This window comes from Olea europaea, chromosome 15, assembly GCF_002742605.1.
Source record: "Olea europaea var. sylvestris chromosome 15, O_europaea_v1, whole genome shotgun sequence".
Classification (NCBI taxonomy): domain Eukaryota; kingdom Viridiplantae; phylum Streptophyta; class Magnoliopsida; order Lamiales; family Oleaceae; genus Olea; species Olea europaea.
The window spans coordinates 11068273-11088663 of NC_036251.1; the positions used below are offsets into that span (position 1 = coordinate 11068273).

At 29.2% G+C, this 20391-nt stretch overlaps 1 protein-coding gene across 1 annotated transcript; it reads left to right on the plus strand.

Moving 5' to 3' along the window:
• Window positions 1-3715: 3715 nt before the first annotated feature.
• LOC111410147 (transcription factor MYB44-like) lies at window positions 3716-4762 on the plus strand. Its single transcript, XM_023040368.1, has one exon. The coding sequence runs from the start codon at window positions 3874-3876 to the stop codon at window positions 4654-4656; it is 783 nt and encodes a 260-aa protein (XP_022896136.1). The 5' UTR covers window positions 3716-3873; the 3' UTR covers window positions 4657-4762.
• Window positions 4763-20391: the final 15629 nt, after the last annotated feature.

Consider the following 20391-nt stretch of genomic DNA (forward strand, 5'->3'; position numbering starts at 1 on the left):
ACACGTGTCACAAATCCAAGCCACTCTCTGCAACGGTCATATCTCGACCTATATCATCAGCCATCACTTCTCGACAAATGCTCGAGGAATGACATAACCCATTTGCACCCCATCCTAAGAGCTCGATCTCTAGGACGAGTGCACGGGGGCCAGTGACTATGCCAATATTGATACACCCGAGGCATTTATTCCCGAGGACTCAATACATACCCCCACCTCATTTCTCTTCTTCAGTCCTCGAGGTCATCTAAGTCCTCGAGATATTGTAGTCCTCGAGATACCTCGAGGACACTTTTACATTCCGTCAATGTCCTCGAGAATAGTCCTCGAGACATACACCACCAACGTTCCTCCTAAGGCCTGGGTACCTAACTAACAAACCTAAAAACCCAAGGATTCTACATCAACCCTAACACCACTTGTCAAACAATTTCGTTACAAGTAGGACATTCTTTATAATAGAAATTCCCTTGGATAAAAACATCCAACCAACACAATCCTACTAGGAGTACACTACCTACTCCTATAAAAGCAGAACCTTGGGCCATTATTCAGGTACGTTTTCTCATTGTTCTTCAGCACATAGCCTCACGCATATATTTCCCTTTCTGACTTAAGCATCGGAGGGGCGACGAGAACACACCTCGTTGCCTTTGTTTCAGGTATCGGAAGATCACGTTCGTGCTCCTCACAAGTCATCAAGCTCGGAAAATCAGCAGGTACGATTTTTGGTAGCATCATATATATATATAAAATAATAATTTTTTGGGCCCTCCTTCAGCAAGATTGCCTACCGCTTATAGTCAGGACCGACACTGAATTAATGATTGGGTGATTGGGGATGACCGGACAAGAGAAAATTTGTTCCCTATAAGTTTTGCCTGACTATGGATTGACGATCGAACGCACTGGCGGATCTAGCACCTTGCTGGGAGGCTTTTTTCCTCTTTTTTTTTTTCTTTTTTTTTTTTTGGTTGAGAATAGAGTTTAAGGATATATTACTGGTAAGTTGACTTCATTATAACCATTTCTTCTAGCCAAGTTGGTAAGTGCTTGCTCCTCTATTCTTGAAGTCCCAGGTTCGAAACTTTTTTCAACCTACTTATTCTACCAACATTTTTAGTTAGCAAAATTGTTATAATAAGGAAGGCACACGAGAGGATTCAAACCTATGAGCTTTTTGTTAGAAATATTGAAATCTTAACCACTAGGACACTTGTTGAATTGTTGTGATACTAAACTTAACAAAATAATATATATTAGATTTGAGTGGTTTTAATGCAATTGTACAAAATTCGAATTTCAAATCCGTGCTCTTCTTTTGAATTATACAAAGCGACAATGTCATTTGGTGAGTACAATTTATTCTTATAACATAATTATATATATTCAGTTTCAACAAAATAATTGTTTTATTTAAATTTTAAGCCTTGTTTGATTCTCATTTATTTTAGAATAAATTTTTCTTTCTCTTTCTCTTATTTTCAATCATACATTTTCTAATAAAATAATATTTCATGCAAATTCAAAATCTTCCTTATTTTTAACTACAAGTTATTCATTAAATCACTATTCTAAAATGTATTTTTTGCAAAAAAGAACATCAAACGAGCTCTTAATATTTTATTGCAGTTGATGGTCCACGGTCAACAACCGACCGTGCTGACTCAACATTCTGGATTCGCCACTGATCAAATGGCTGGGAACAATTGGAGAAGAGAAGATTTGGCCATATGTTATGAACATATGATTTATGTTGCTTCTAGATTACTACTATGGGCGAAAAAGAAGAAAGAGTCCGCAGAGGAAGGGTTTGGTTAGGGTTGAGATGTGGGGTGGACAGGATATACTTGATATTTGAAAAAATTAAATTAAAATTTGATTTTTGAAGTAATAAGTTAAAAAGTAGGGCTAGCCGGCTAGGTGTAATTTCCTCAAAAATAAAATAAAAATATTGATAGGTATTACTAACTCGTCCTTTGCTGGCTTGCTGCAAATATAAGTCATTGTTTGAAATTTTTTTATTTCTCATATCATTTTTAATTATATATTCACCCGGTAAAATATTTTGCATATAAATTCATTTTTTTATCAAAACATTTTCCAAAAACTCACTATTCAAAATATTATTTTCTCCCAATTTCACTTTTAATGATGCTAAATTTCTTGTGTTATCTACATCACCCTTTCATCTAAATTTCTTAAAATTCGCTATTTGTACGCCCGTGTACATGCCCCTAATAAGAGAGGATCCACTTCCAATAAAAAAAAGTGCGAACCCCACTCTTACGAGGGGAATGTACACGAGTTTGCCCGTATACATATAGTGGGGCCCAAATTTCTTACATAAACCAAATCTGTCGACTTCATAATGCAAGAATAATACAAATGCACTCCAGCCTGGCACGGTCAAACCATCGTTCTTCGTCCTTATCCTTACTTCTTTACGAATATTCAACTAGACTACGACTATAAATTATCTAATACTAAGAATGTTGACATGACACGTTTATTTCTTAGAGAGGTGAAAAATTTAGGTAAGGCATGTGTGATAGAGTGAGTTCTGAGTTTGCGAGGAGAGAAATTACTTCTATAAATTTATGACATATTGTTAGTTGGCAAGTATTAATTGAACGTTGGCTGCAAAATAAATTTAAACAAGTAAATGCAGTATTATCACCCATCATCTGTAATGTTTTCTATAATTTTCATATGTACAATTACAAATAGCTTTATTCTTGTGACAATTATTTGACGTACCAATTTTAATTTTTAAGAATAATTTTATTCTACCCCTAACGCTTAACATCCGTCTAGCTATCAAGTAAATGATTGAATTTCTTGAATATAACTTATCTCTTTATTTAAAATGTGTAGTAATTTAAGAGTATTAACAGATAATTAGATTGGTGCTTAGTGCTAGTGGAACTGATTATGTACGATTTTTCCGTTGAACCAACTATTGTCAAAGAAACGAGTGGAGTAAAATTGTAACGGAAGTTGAGTGATCAAGTTGTAACATTTTTTTGAAGATGCGAAACTACATTAAATTTTTTGCACCAAGCTCGATGAACAACACTGTTTAGTCTGTTTTTTTTTTTTTACATATTTGACTTTGAAACCACTCACGAATCTAGATTCTGGCCGATGTGGCTCTATTTGAACAGTTTTTTTTTTTTTTTTTCCATTTTTTCAGACAAATTTAGTCATTTTATATTATATTATTTTTCACCTTTCTAAATAAATCAATAGTCAGTTGCTTGGGAATATCTACAGACATTTTTATTTTATTTTTAACGTTCATTCATATATTTGTTCAATATAACTACTAATATATGGAAAATTTACATATTCAGGGATCTTTAACTGTCAACGGCAATTGAAATCAAAGAAATTAGTTAATAATGGTAGAGTATTCAAATTGAAATTAAAATTTAATTCATTTCAAATAGTTTCTAATTATGTGTTGTCAGAAAATATGCAATTTCATATTTTTTTCGAATTTGAATTCAAACATATTAACTTTCCTTTCAACCCTACACAAAACGCTCCTCCCCACTTCCCAACTGTACGAGTCAGAATAGTTGAATAACGTCCCACCGAAAACGCGATTTTCTTATTAATTTACTAAGCGTGTTTCCACCTTTTACAAACGGTAATTGTAAGTTTGTAACGCTCCTTCCTTTAAACTGTTCTTTCGGTACCCTAACCCCCTATCCTATATATACCCCCTTCACGCTTCATCGTCTCCCCACCACGGCACCACCGATACATTCAAAATATGTATTTATAATCTATATACATTTGAATATTTATATTATAATTTTTTTTGATCTAGAGATTATCTAGTAGGGTTTGGTTTTACCTGTATTAATGACGGCGATTGAGGGTTGTAATAAGATCAAAGGACCATGGAGTGTGGAGGAGGATGAGCTGTTGCAGAAGCTTGTGCAGAGGCATGGGGTGAGAAGCTGGTCGTTGATAAGCCGTTCGATTCCTGGGAGATCGGGGAAGTCTTGCCGTTTGCGGTGGTGCAACCAGCTGTCGCCTGAGGTGGAGCACCGGCCATTCACGCCGGAGGAGGATGAAATCATTCTCAAGGCACAGGCAGAGTTCGGGAATAAATGGGCGACGATAGCAAGGCTGCTCAATGGCCGGACCGATAACTCGATCAAAAACCATTGGAACTCGAGGCTGAAACGGAAGTGCGCCGCCGCGTCGGTGGATGGAGACGAGCGACCCTTGCAGGTTTTGAGGAGAGCGAACAGCGTGGATGTTACAGGTGTGGTTACGAATGGCTTTACGGTGAGTCCTGAGAGTCTGAGTCCGTCTGGTTCCGAAATCAGCGATTCGATTGAAAATGTTCTTGCGTATACAAATACAAATATGAATTTTTACTTTCCGATTCCGGTTATCGGAAATGCAGTTTTCGCTCCGCCAGTTGAATCGTCGCCGGTGGTGATGGAAAATGATAATGCAGATGATCCGTTGACCGAGTTGACTCTATCTCTGCCAGGGTCTAGGAATGAATTTGCGATGCCGGTGGTGGCGGAAAAGGAGAACAAGAGTGAAACGTTGTCGTTTGGCCTTGAATTGAGTACCGTGCTGCAAGAGATGATTAAGAAGGAAGTGAGAAATTATCTTTTGGAACAATGAAACTGATGGTTGTGATTTAAGGAACGCCCATGGCTAAACGTGTTGGCATTAGCAAGCTTTTAGTAATTAATAATAATTAATGGTTACAAAATTTCAATTTTCTTGAGTGCATCCTCTTAATTCTATGTTGGAGTACTTAAAATAAATTAGGAAGAATAACTATGAATTAACTGGGGAAAAAAAAAACTTATTTTCGAAGGGAATTCTCAAAATCAATAGATTTTGGTATGGCTTGAATTTGGAAAAAGAGAAAATGTTTTAAAAAAATTGTGAAAATAAAAAATATTACAAACAAGAACCCGTTCTCCATGCATCTGGCAGCACAGAGCTGATTGTCCGTGCCGTACGAAGTTATGTGTACGGGCCCGCTGCAATTATTCTTTCCAGCTATGTCCTCTGAAATTGGAAATTTGTTTTTTTGTTACTCCCCAATCCATAAAAATATATTTGTTCTCATTTTACACGAATTACAAATTACAAAAATATAATTAATAAAATTGAAAATATAACTTGTTCTTAACATACCCTCAACAATCCCAGAAATACAAAACTAAGAAACAAAAAGAAGAAGAAGAGCCATCCTAGAAAATAGAAATATAAAAACTAAGAATATAAAAAAGGAGAAGAAGAGCAAGTATATCTTTATAGGACGGATGAAATATAAAACTAAGAAACAAAAAAGAAATAATGGAAGAATAGAATGAACCAATAAATTTGTGTATAATTTTATTATGATGATGGATCAATATATAGCATTCAAATAAGAGTTATAATTTGAATAAAATATACCATTCTAGAGTATATATGATTTATCTAAGTATTTTGATAAAACTAAATAATTATCTCATAATTTTATTACACTTCCTATTTGATTACCATTTGTATAAGAATAATGTTATTTGCAGTTGCTCACTGCAACAATCACCTTATGTGGCATACATTGTTAAAAATCTCGTTCAATTAAAGGTTAGTGGGAAAAAAATCAAACAAAGAAAGAAAAGTAGTTACTTGCTAAAATTTTGAAGTATAAAGAGAATGTTGCAACATTAATATCTTGCCAGAAAAATTCAGTATGACAAAATCTAAATAAAGGAAAATGAGTATAGCTATTCTCCCTAATGTTAATCGCGGAATATCTCTTACTTGATGAATTCTAATTTAGTGTACCAATTTCTTGAATGTAAATATTGGGAGTGCTTTTTTAAATAAGTCAGTCGCATAACTTGAGAGAATTTCTTGAAAATTGATATCATCATTCTTTTCAAGCTTGTGTGCATGGAAAATTTTTGGAGTAATATATTTCGTCACGTCCTCTTTGATATGTGCCTCATTTGAGTTGTGTGGTATAAGATGTATCGTTTTCACACAATATTGTTAAACTATCTTTTGTTGAAATTAATTTACATGATACTTGAATATAATGGATCATGTCCCTCAATCATACATATTCTTGATTCATTTGATGGATTGCAATAATTTAAAATTATATGAAGATATTGCTATCAAGATTTGCTTCACAAATTTATACGATGTAATTGTTCCACCACATGTAAGTACACATCATGATTGCAATTTAGCTTTATGTAAAGTAGAAAGGTAATTTGCAAGGCCGGTCATAACCCAATGCAAGCTAAGCTACTGCTTTGGGCCTCAAGATTTCAAGGGGCCTAAAAAAAAGGCCCGTATGTGATTATCAGCATCAGGCAAGCCTTAGACAAATTTTCTTTTTCAGGGTTCCTTTCTAATTTCTATCTTAAGGTTTTCTTTTTCAATATAGTTTTTATATATTAAATTTATATTCGATGCTTCAGGTTCTTGTTCTTATTTTTGTTCTTTGCTACTCTTTTCTGTGAATTAGGGGTTTTTTGTATTTAATTATATATTATTCAAGTAAATTTTTTGAATTTTGCAAAACTACCTAATAAATAGTTCATATGCTCTATTTTTTAGAATTTGGTCTTTTTATCTCAATAAATCTTAAAAGTGCTTTACTAACAAACCAAAGGAAGAACATAATTACAAAAAGTAGCAGAATAAAAGATCTAAGGCGGTGGTCATGACTAATAAGTTTTGGTATTTTGCTAGTCAAACAGGGGTATGTGACAGAGTTAGGGTAGGGACTGTGTGTCAGCAGCTGGTTGGTGCTTTTTTTTTAAACTATCCAATTGATGTTTGACACGTCCTCCCCCCCCTCCCCCTGATTTAAAAACCCTGTTTCAATCCTGTTTGTGTAGCATATCTCTAAGTTTTGACAGAGAAATTATGTTTATATCATTCTGTAGAAATATGAAAAGGAGAGAGAAGATTGATTAATTATTACTCCAATAATGCTTATTTTCCTCCACTGATTCATAATTTTGGCTCATAATTCAGAGTAAGTGTTCTTTCACACTGAAATTTTCATATGCTCTATTTTTAGAAGAATTAATCTTTGAGTGCATGGATTAATTTCACAGGGGATTGCTAGGTCTCTCACTATAGTAGCGGGCCCCACATGTTATAAAAAAAACTACGACAGGGCCCCCTAAGTGTGTATCCTGGTAGGGAACCTGTGAAATAGTCCATGTACTTCAAGCAGAATTGTTTTCAGAATGCTCTTTTTTTTTTCTTTTTTTTTTTTCAAATGATGGTTCAGATGATCTATTTACTATAAACACAGGGTTCTATGTTTCATCGATATGGTAGAAAAATAATACAATTAATAACCTATGAATTAGAATTGCATAAAGTTTTCTTGTTTTAATATAAAAATGTTATTTTTTTTTTCAAATGAATAGTTCAGATGGTCTATTTACTATAAACGCAGGGTTCTTTGTTTCATCGATATGGTAGAAAAATAATCCAATTAATTGACTATGAATTAGAATTGCATAAAGTTTTTGTTTTAATGTAAGAATGTTATTTTATATATTTAAATATTGTGACACTCGTAATAAAATTATATTCAAGGGCCTCATAATAATTAATCATCTAGGGTATCTAAATTCTCGAGGCTGGGCCTGATAATTTGCATTTGCATATTTCGCTAAAAGTTCCCGATTTTTGACAATAAAATAACCTCAAATCAATAGTACTTCTTACACAACAAAAAACATATTTAACACAATTTTAATGTGTTTGAGTTGATATAGAACTATATATTGCAAGAAGATTTACATAAAAGCTATGTCCGATTGAATATAGTTTGCAATATTTGTTAATACTTCGATTGTACTAAGATATGGTATTTTGGGATTAGTAATATTTTCTCTATTTTTAAGTGAACGAATTGAATATTTCTTCACATCAAGTGATTAAACAACCATAAGTGGTATCCGTGGATGCATTTCATCCATATAAAAATGATTTAAGACCTTTTATGTATATGAAAATTGAATAAATAATCCTTCTTGTAAATGTTTAATATGAAATTGATGAACAAATAATTCTTTTTGTAAATGTTTAATATGCAATGAAAGACCAAATTTCAGTTTTCCAAATATTTCATTTAAAATTCATTTTTCAAATAATCTACAATTTTGTCGAGCTTTTCAAGAATCCCAATAAGATTTAAATTATCAACATAAATCGTCAATATTTCAAATTCAATATTTTTTCTTTATGAAAACACATAGATAGATATCGTTATTTTCATAACCTAATTTCAACTAATATTTGTTAATATGATTATATCGCATGCGTTTGAATCTTTAATCTTAATATTTGCAATTTGATTGAAAACATAGTTTTGGAAAAAGAATCACTTACTTTAGGCACTTTAATTCGCTCAAAAGCTTTCATTTATATGTCACTATCATACAGATAGGCAATTATTAAATTCACAAGGTACATGTTGAGCCATTATAACATACAATTTATTCAAATATTGAAGTGTGACGCCATCCATTACATGAAAATATTTTTCATTGCTTTTAAATTCTTTAGAAATTTTCTAACAAAAAAATTGTATGCCTCCTATAGGGATTTAACATGAGTGTTTGAATTACATGTCTAAACATTTTTCCGTACCCATAAAATAAAATTTCTCCTTCAAAAAAATTTGATTAATATTTCTTTTCGATTCTATTTATTTTATATAGTAACATAACTTCATTGAGATTTCTTTATTTAACAAGTTTTAGGTACCTAAACCTCTATTGGGGATAATACATTAGCTATGTCTTATGATCTCTTCACGTGTGTCATTTTCTAATGGGATCATCTTTATTATTTGCTCAATATTATTTTGAAATTTTCTTTATTTTTTTGTTTTGTTTTTTGAAACATGCTTTGGCATGCTTTAGAATTACTCACTTCAATAATAGTGAAGCATCAATTTAAGTTTGAGCATTTACAACGGGTATATTTTGGTAATGCATTTGACAATTACTTTATCCTTACATATTGAACTTCTGGTTCATATTGTAAGAGAGAATAATCACAACGTATTTTTATTTTTTTCAGTTATTTAATATCACCCTCGATGTTGGGATAACTGTTTTATAAATAATGATAGTAAAATACCTCGTAATATATCCCCCATAGCGAGATCAATATATTTCATAGAAAGAAAAATTAAAATCCAGTTTATATTCTGAGCTTGCTTAGCAAGTCAAATGTGACGGGGGAATACATAATAAGATTTTGATGTATTGAGTCGAGGGGGTCTGCTATAGTTAAAAATGAGTGGGCTCACATTATCACCCTTAATAATTTTCGAAAAAATGAAGAAAATTCAGCCCATCTTTAGTTAGTGAAGACCAATTATTGACCTATTTGCCATGACAGCAAGCTTGATGTGAGAATTCGTTTGATTGAATAATTTTTGGTTCTTCAATGAATGTCAATGTGAATTTACAGTAATTTTTCGCATCATTTTTTTAAATGGTCCAACAACTATGTCAAATAATAAAATCTTGAGATATTGAACTCCTAGTTCAATATAATATTTATTTCAATCGCACTGATACTTGTATGGTGCAAACTAAGAGGATGCAAGTAACATGTTGTTGGCTCTTCAAGCCTTACAATCATATTTGTAAATTTCAATATTATATTGTTTTAAATTTCATCATTCTTGCATTTCTCATTCAGTTAGTCATCATAAGTTTAATTTGATGCTTTTACATACTGCATGTACTTTACCACATCTTATGATCTAAAGCATTAAATCAAATCATAAAGTTTTCTTGAATCAACAAACTCCAGGTTCATTACAATACTTTATTCGAATGATTTTATTATTCGAGAGCACCATCATAATATTCTCTGAGAATATTGATACGTATAGATTCATTCTTCTTCAAGAGTAATGTCACGATATTAATTTGATTTATTGACGACTAACTAAACAATATTCTTCAAAACTTGTTCAACGTGCAATGAACGTTGCCAAAACTCTTCGCTCTACAGCAACGTTGAAACCCACAACAGGCGCCCGAACGTTGCGATAGGTTTACGATAACGTTTTCTGCCCGTTGCAAAAAGTGATTTTTGGTATAGTGGATGAAGCGATATTATATTAATATATTGAAGTCGTGCTTCTTCATGAAATAATAAGGCAATTATCTACTTGAATATTGATATAGTATAAAGCCGTCTTTCTTCAAGTTAAACAACTCAAAATTCAGTCTTCTAACATATTCTTCTTCATAAACACAAAGTGATATATTCTTCTGAAAATAATAATAATAATAATAATAAATTTTATGTTTTTTCCAGAAATAAGGAGACAATATTCTTGTGGAATAATTGTAATGTATAATTTGTGTTTCTTCTCGAGCATTATAATATTTTTTGACATATGGTTGACTTTGTCCTTAATATCTTGAACTTAACAAACAAGTTAATATTATTTTCTAACAATTGATTTTAAATGATGACAGTTTTCAAAGCAATCAACATTAAAATTGATTAATCGTTGTCAAAAGATCAAGACATCACATTACAAATTGGACTCACGATGAAGGTCAAGATTGAAGTCAAACATTCAAGACAATATCCTCGAGACAAGAGTTTAAGAGCCGCACTTCAAAGAAAGATCAAAACGAGAGCCTAAAAGTCAAACTTCGAAGAAACATTAAAGACTAGGCTTTCTTAGATCAAATGTAAAGATACTAATAATTTTGATATTTAATAATGCAAGATAAAAGCTCAAAAATCATTTGTACACGAAATGCTATTTTGAATATCACTTGCATAAAAATATTTTGATCAAAAGTAAGATTAATTCTCAAAGTGACAAACAATTTTCAATGGTCGAAAATTTGATCGTTCTGATTTGTACAACAACCATATTTTGGCCATTCGAACATGAGGAAATCGACCAACTACGCATCCGAACTTTCAGAATATTTTGTTCATTGAACTCTATAAATTCAATCACTTTTTTACATTCATCAAGTTAGTTTTTAAGTGCATTAAAGAGAGAAATTCTTGAGCAAAATCATTTGAACTTACATTGCAATCATTTATTCCATTTCTCCATATTAAAAAACTTTGATTGATTGAATCGAACTTTTTAATCATCATCTTCATCAAAGTTTTCTCATTTAACACTTGAGTTATCATTTGTTGTTATTCATTGAAGTGTTAGCTTCTTTTAATACTTATTTCATTTATTAAGAGAAAAATTTCATTGTAAAATTATTACTCTAAACTTATATGTCGTGGTGAGGTACTGTGAAAGTTTGATAGTATAAAGATCGGCGTTCCTTATTGTAAAGTTATCTTTTGGGTCATATTGATGCCCCAGAAAGCTCAATAGTATAAAATCGGTGTTCCTTATTGTAAGTCACTGTGTGGATCATATTGAAATTTCGTAAAGCTCAATAGTGTGGTCATATTGAGATCTTGTCAAGCTGAATATTTTATAAGGATCAATACTTCTTGTTAGTAAGTCACTGGAAGCGTTGTAAAAGGTAGGATTGCATAATAAGTTAATCAATATAATAAAAAGGCATTGCTCGTGTAGAATAGTTTGGTATTAAAGGACGTAGATCATTACTTTGGATCGATCCTTCACAATTATATTGTCTACATACTCTCTACCCTTTTACTTATTGTTATTCAATTTACAATTATTATTTGATTGATTTACCTATTTTCAATTGCTTACGATTATTACTAATTGATCAATGTATTCTTAGCTAGCTTGATTTAAATTTATTTTTCAAAAAAGTTATAAAAATCAATTCATCTCCTATTGACTAGTTATTCTTTGACTTTCAATTCTTAAAATTATTGATATAAAGTTATATGCTTCTTCGGAATCAATAACGAATTTGTATAAATATTTATTTTTTAAGAACAATAGCATGAAATTTTTAAAATACAAGATCTTACAAAATTATGCTCTTCGGTAGCAAGTAGTACCACAATTTAAAGTCGTGTTTTATTCAGACAATGAATAGCACGCATAATATAATATGAATGAAACAAACAAAATGCAATTAATTTTCGAAAAATATTACTAAACATTTTTTAATCATATAATCTCCAATCAAACGATCAAAATAATCAAAGTCAACAGTTATATTTTTTTAGGGATAAATATTAATTCATAAATTACATATATGCTATATTTTTCAAGTCAAGTGCTACTTCACAAGCAATCTATATTTTAAGTGTTTTTTCGAGAGCAAATCTCTTATATAATAGAACTCTGGATACAAATAGAAAGCTTGAATATTTAGATTTAGATTTAAGAAATACCAGTAAAAAAGTACAAACAGTTGATAATAATATAATTAAGTGTAATTTAGATAATAAGCATAAATTACATAGTTTATTTTCAGAAGATCCAAGTCAGAATTGTTTAATAGATTTAATCATAAATTTATCAAAAAATCTAGAATTAGAAAATAAAAAGAAAATTAATTATCTAGAAATTATAAAAGAAAATATTACAGTCAGAGATCAAGAAATTAGAAACATAAAAGAATCTTTAGATTATATTAAAAATCAAAATTCAAGTATTTTAGAAAAAATTGTTAAATTAGAAAAAATACCATCTAAGATAGATTTAACAGAAATAAAAAGAATTTTAGATTTTAATAAATCTAAAGAAATAGAAATATGATCTACATCAAGTGTAGAAAAAGATTTAAAAGCCTTAACAAATACATTAGAAAACTTAGGTTTTAGAGAAATAGGAAAAGAGAAAGTAACCAGAAGGTTACCTAAAGAATATAAATTTCCAAGATGAATACAAATCCTTTCTTAGGAAGATCTAGAACAATAAATAAAGAAGCATCTACATCTAGAAACACTACTTCAAGTATAAGCAGAAATATAATAGAAAGAGTTTTAAATAGACCAGTACAATATAATCAAAATATAGAAGAAATTATAGATCCTCAACAAGATTATTTAAGATTTCAAACTAATGGACTAAGAATTCTTAACCCAGAAATATTATATAATAGAGGAATTTTTGAAACAAGAACACAATTTTTCAGACATAGTAGAGAAGTATCTGTTCAGTGTATAGGAAATCAAGTAAGAAAATTAAACTTAATATCAGAAGATTCTAAGAGAGAATTAAAAAAGAAAAATTTTAGATTTATACATTTAGGATTAATAGTTATAAGAATAAAAGGATTAATGAGAAAAAATTTAGGATGTAAGGTTTTAGTTATCATATATGATGAAAGAATTAATAATATAGATAAAAGTATGATTGCTAGTACAGAAGTTGATATGAATAATAATAATGGAATAATTTATTGCAATCCAGATTTTTTATTAACTATTAAAGATTTTCAGATAAAATTAAGATAGGAATTCAAACAAAAGGATATGAAGAGGTAGAAAGTGGAGATAATTTACTAATTAGTATAGAATTTTTAGGAAAATGTTCAAATAATTCTCAAACAAAATATAAAATTTATATAGATAAAGTAGTAAATTTAATGAGTAGTAAAGGAATTAATATGGTTAAACCTAAAGAATATTCATCAGAACAATTAGCAGGACTAGAATGGGATATGGATAAATTTTTAGAAAATCAAGAGATGATTATAGCACCACAAGAAGCATTAACCTATAAAGATATTCATGGCAGAACTAGTTTAAGATTTTTAGACTATAATCAGGTACAAAGACAAAATGATTTTGAAGAAGAAACTAATCCTGAAGAAGAACAAAATGAACCATTTCAAAATCAAGTTCATATAGAATTAATAGATGAAGAATTTGATAGAATAATTTATCCAAAGGAATTAGAAATGAATTTAGACAAAAAAGAATTATTAGAACTAGAAGATCAGATGTATCTTAATAAGATAATAACAGAATCTGAATATTTATATTATGATCAAGAACAAAATATAAGAATATGAATTATTAAACAAGATAATGATTCAGAAAATTCATATTTGAGTTATACAAAAGAACTTATGGAAGATTCTAATACATATAGAACTTTTAGTGATACTCTTTTTGATAAAATAATTAAACATGAGTCAATAGTTTATGGTGGAGGATTTCCCCCAAGAGGAGCTTTTCCTTTATATAATAATACAGAAGGAAAATATATAGCAAGAGGAAGTGAAAGACACTTAGAAAAGAAAATAGAGTTTTAATCAGATCATAAAGCACAAATCTTAAATATCACAGCATATGATCCACAGACATGGAATAATGTGATAGATGTATGAAAAATAACTATAATAGGACATTATATTAGAAATTTTCAAGAAATGGAAGCCTTAGACATGTATAAATACTTAGAAACATTCTTAGGAGAAAGTGTAAAAACTATGTGGGAAGCATTTAAATTAGAAAAGAAATAAGAATTTGAACAATTAATTAATATGAGAAGTAATCCATATAATTTTGTTAATAAAATACAAATTTTAATAACAGGAGCAGACCCAAATTCAGGACACATGAGTATACAAAGAAAAGCTATGAGAGATCTAGAACAACCTAGTCTTTATAAATGGACTAAAGGTAGATATGTTAAAAACTTTTTAAATGAATATCATTATTTAACTTCAATATCAGGAAATACATTTAATCAAGAAATTGGTAATAAATTATTTCATAAATTACCAGGACCATTAGGATTAGAAATTACAGATAAATGGAATAATTTACCAGCAGTAAAAGAAGAACCAGAAAAACAATGGAGTATAAGACAAAGAATACAACATGTAATAAGATGTTTAGAAGATAAATGTGTAGAGTTACAAATTCAAAAACAACTTAAAAAGACAGACTATAAATTCTGTAAAGACATTTTTACTACACAAACTTATGGAGTCTCTAGTTCAAGAAAAAATAAGTATAGTAATAAAAAAAGAAAGAATAGAAGACCTTTTAAGAAAAGATATTTTCTTGGAAAATCCAATAAGAGAAAACCATATTTAGATGAAAAAAGACATGTTAGGAAATTTAAATCAGAAAGAACTTATAAAAATAGGCTTAGTTGTTATGTATGTAATAGTAATGAACATTTATCTAAGACTTATCCAAAAAGAATAAATAATTATGATAAGAAGAGTACATTAATAGAATGTACTAATCAAGATTTAATACAATTAGACGAATATATTTCAAACAAAGAATCTATTTATAGTATTATATCAATAGAAGATAAAGATTTAGAAAAAAAATAAAGAATCTGATTATGAAATAATAGATGAATTTTCTAATATAAGATTACAAGAAGAATCAGAATCAGAAAAAGAATTGAATTTAATGAATAATATAATTATAGAATGTTTACATAATTGGCAAAAATATAAAGGAGCAGATAATATAGCTTGTTATTTATGTAATTGGTACCCAGTAAGAAAACTTAGAGCCAAATGTTTAGAATGTTATAAAGAAACATGCATAAAATGCTTAGAAGAAAAGAATCTTATTGAAAAAGAAGAAGTTAATTCAAAAATTTTAAAAGAAAAAATTGAAATTTCAGAAATAAAAATTCTCAGAAAAAGAATAGAAAGTTTAGAAGAAATGCAGAAATTTATAATAAATAAAATAGAAATATTAGAATATAATAATAAAGGAAAAACAATAGAAATAGAAGAACAAAGTCAAAATACAGAATATAAAGAAAAAAGAATATGTTCAGGTAATATGTAATTCAGAAAAACTTAAAAGTATAAAAGTAAAATGTTACATAAGAATAGGACAATATGAAATAAAATGTTTAGGTTTAATAGATTCAGGATGTAGCAATTGTATAATTAATAAGAAATTAATACTAAAACAATATATAATATGTTCAGAAAAACCAATAGAAGCACAACAAATGGATGAAGAACTTTATACTTACACAAAATTATTAGAATCAAATAGTAAAATTAGTTTTGAAATAAATTGTGGTAAAGGTATAGAATATACTTTACTTAAAGAATCCGTATGGGTTAGACCTTTAAATATCAGAGATACAGATTTTATTATAGGATTAAGTTTTTTATTAAAAGACAATGGAAGTGTTACAATTACTAAAGATTTTTTACATTTACAAAAACATACATTATTTACACCATAACAAAATTATGTTAAACAAATTTAATAATTTCTATCTATTATTATTCTACTCAGTATATCTGTTGCTTTATTATCACTACCTTTAATATGTTCAAATTCCTATTTGACTACCATTTGTATAAGGATAATACTATTTGCAGTCGCTCACTGTAACAGTCGCCCTACGTGACATACATTGTTAAAAATCTCGTTCAATTAAAGTTTAGTGGGAAAAAAATCAAACAAAGAAAGAAAAGTAGTTACTTGCTAAAATTTTGAAGTATAAAGAGATTGTTGCAACATTAATATCTTGCCAGAAAAATTCAGTATGACAAAATCTAAATAAAGGAAAATGAGTATAGTTATTCTCCCTAATGTTAATCACGGAATATCTTTGACTTGATGAATTCTAATTTAGTGTACCAATTTCTTGAATGTAAATATTGGGAGTGCTTTTTTAAATAAGTCAGTCGCATAACTTGAGAGAATTTCTTGAAAATTGATATCATCATTCTTTTCAAGCTTGTGTGCATGGAAAATTTCTGGAGTAATATATTTCGTCACGTCCTCTTTGATATATGCCTCATTTGAGTTGTGTGGTATAAGATGTATCGTTTTCATACGATATTGTTAGACTATCTTTTGCTGAAATTAATTTGCTTGATACTTGAATATGATGGATCATATTCCTTAGTCATACACATTCTTGATTCATTTGATGGATTGCAATAATTTAAAATTATATGAAGATATTGCTATCAAGGTTTGCTTCACAAATTTATACGACTTAGTTGTTCCACGACATGTAAATACACATCATGATTGCAATTTAGCTTTATGTAAAGTAGAAAGGTAATTTGCAAGGCCGGTCATAACCCAATGCAAGCTAAGCTACTGCCTTGGGCCTCAAGATTTCAAGAGGCCTAAAAAAAGGCCCGTATGTGATTATCAGCATCAGGCAAGCCTTAGACAAATTCTTTTTTTCAGGGTTCCTTTCTAATTTCTATCTTAAGGTTTTCTTTTTCAATATAGTTTTTATATCTTAAATTTATATTCGATGCTTCAGGTTCTTGTTCTTATTTTTGTTCTTTGCTACTTTTTTCTGTGAATTAGGGGTTTTTTGTATTTAATTATATATTATTCAAGTAAATTTTTCAAACTCTGCAAAACTACCTAATAAATAGTTCATATGCTCTATTTTTCAGAATTTGGTATTTTTTTCTCAATAAATCTAAAAAGTGATTTACTAACAAACCAAAGGAAGGACAGAATTACAGAAAGTAGCAGGAACAAAAGATCCAAGGCGGTGATCATGGCTAATAAGTTTTGGTATTATGCTAGTCAAACAGGGGTAGGTGACAGGGTTTAGGGTAGGGATTGCGTGTCAGCAGTTGGTTCGTGCTTCTTCTTTTTTCAAACTGGCCGATCGGTGTTTGACACTTGTCCCCTGGTTTAAAAACTCTGTCTCAACCTTGTTTGTGTAGCATATCTCTATGTTTTGATAGAGAATTTATGTTTATATCATTCTGTAGAAATGTGAAAAGGAGAGTGAAGATCGGTTAATTATTACTCCAATAATGCTCATTTTCCTCAACTGATTCATAATTTTGACTCATAATTCAGAGCAAGTATTCTTCACACTGATATTTTCATATGCTCTATTTTCAGAATGCTCTTTTTTTTTTTAAACGAATAGGTCAAATGGTCTATTTACTATAAACACTGGGTTCTCTGTTTCATCGATATGGTAGAAAAATAATACAATTAATTGACTATGAATTAGAATTGCATAAAGTTTTCGTTTTGATATAAAAATTTTATTTATTTATATATTTAAATATTGCGACGCTTGTAAAAAAATTATATTCAAGGGCCTCATAATAATTAATCATCTAAGGTATCTTAATTTTCGAGGCTTGCCCTGACAATCTGCATCAGCATATTTCGCTAAAAGATCCCGATTTTTGACAATAAAATAACCTCAAATCAATAGTACGTCTTACAAAACAAAAAACATATTTAACACAATTTTAATGTTTTTGAGTTGGTACAGAGCTATATATTACAAAAAGATTTACATAAAAGCTATGTCTGATTGAATATAATTTGCAATATTTGTTAATACTTCGATTGTACAGAGATATGTTATTTCTGGAACAATAATATTTTCTCTATTTTTAAGTGAATGAAATGAATATTTATTCACATCAAGTGATTGAACAACTATAAGTGTATCGGTGGATGCATTCATCCATATAAAAATGATTTCAGACTTTTTATGTATATGAAAATTGATGAACAAATAATTCTTCTTGTAAATATTTAATATGAAATTGATGAACAAATAATTCTTCTTGTAAATGTTTAACATGCAATGAAAGACAAAATTCCATTTTTCCAAATATTTCATTGAAAATTCATTTTTCAAATAATCTACAATTTTGTCGAGCTTTTCAAGAATCCCAATAAGATTTAAATTATCAACATAAATCTTCAATATTTCAAATTCAATATTTTTTCTTTATGAAAACATATATATATATATATAGATATTGTTATTTTTATAATCTTATTTCAACAAATATTCGTTAAGATGATTATATCGCATGCATCCGAATTTTCAATCTTAATATTTGTAATTTGATTGAATACTTAGTTTTGGAAAAAGAATCACTTGCTTTAGGCACTTTAATTCACTCAGGAGCTTTCATTTATATGTCACTATCATACAGATAGGCAATTATTAAATTCATATGGTACATATCGAGCCATTATAACATACAATTTATTCAAAATTGAAGTGTAACGCCATCCATTACATGAAATTATTTTTCATAGCTTTTAAATCCTTTATAAATTTTCTAACAAAAAGATTGTATGCATCCTATAGGGATTTAACATAAGTGTTCGAATTACATGTGTAAACATTTTTCTATACCCATAAAATAAAATTTCTCCTTCAAAAAAATTTGATTAATATTTCTTTTCGATTCTATTTATTTTATATAGTAACATAACTTCATTGAGATTTCTTTATTTAACAAGTTTTAGGTACCTAAACCTCTATTGGGGATAATACATTAGCTATGTCTTATGATCTCTTCAAGTGCGTCATTTTCCAATAGGATCATCTTTATTATTTGCTCAATATTATTTTGAAATTTTCTTTATTTTTTTGTTTTGTTTTTTGAAACATGCTTTGGCATGCTTTAGAATTACTCACTTCAATAATAATGAAGCATCAATTTAAGTTTGAGCATTTACAACGGGTATATTTTGGTAATGCATTTGACAATTACTTTATCCTTACATATTGAACTTCTGGTTCATATTGTAAGAGAGAATAATCACAACGTATTTTTATTTTTTTCAGTTATTTAATATCACCCTCGATGTCGGGATAACTGTTTTATAAATAATGATAGTAAAATACCTCGTAATATATCCCCCATAGCGAGATCAATATATTTCATAGAAAGAAAAATTAAAATCCAGTTTATATTCTCAGCTTGCTTAGCAGGTCAATTGTGATGGGGGAATACATAATAAGATTTTGATGTATTGAGTCAAGGGCGTTTGCTATAGTTAAAAAATGAGTGGGCTCACATTATCAAATAATTTTCGAAAAAAATGAAGAAAATTTAGCCCATCTTTAGTTACTGAAGACCAATTCACCTATTTGCCATGACAGCAAGCTTGATGTGAGAATTCGTTTGATTGAATAATCTTTGGTTCTTCAATGAATGTCAATGTGAATTTATAGTAATTTTTCGCATCATTTTTTTAAATGGTCCAACAATCATGTCAAATAATAAAATCTTTAAGATATTGAACTCCTGTTTCAATATAATATTTATTTCAATCGCACTGATACTTGTATAGTGCAAACGAAGAGGATGCAAGTAATATAATATTGGCTCTTCTAAGCCTTACAATCATATTTGTAAAATTCAATATTATATTGTTTTAATTTTCATCATTCTCAGATTTCTCATTCAGCTAATCATCATAAGTTTAATTTGATGCTTTTACATACTGCATGTACTTTACCACATCTTATGATCTAAAGCATTAAATCAAATCATAAAGTTTTCTCGAATCAACAAACTCTAGGTTCATAACTCATTACAATACTTGATTCGAATAATTTTATTATTCGAGAGCACCATCATAATATTCTTCGAGAATATTGATACGTATAGATTCATTCTCATTCAAGAGTGATGTCTTGATATTAATTTGATTTATTGACGAATAACTAAACAATATTCT

Bases quoted from the DNA above. Each gene is read 5' to 3' on its own strand.
- LOC111410147 (XM_023040368.1), top strand. From the start codon at position 3,874: ATGACGGCGATTGAGGGTTGTAATAAGATCAAAGGACCATGGAGTGTG.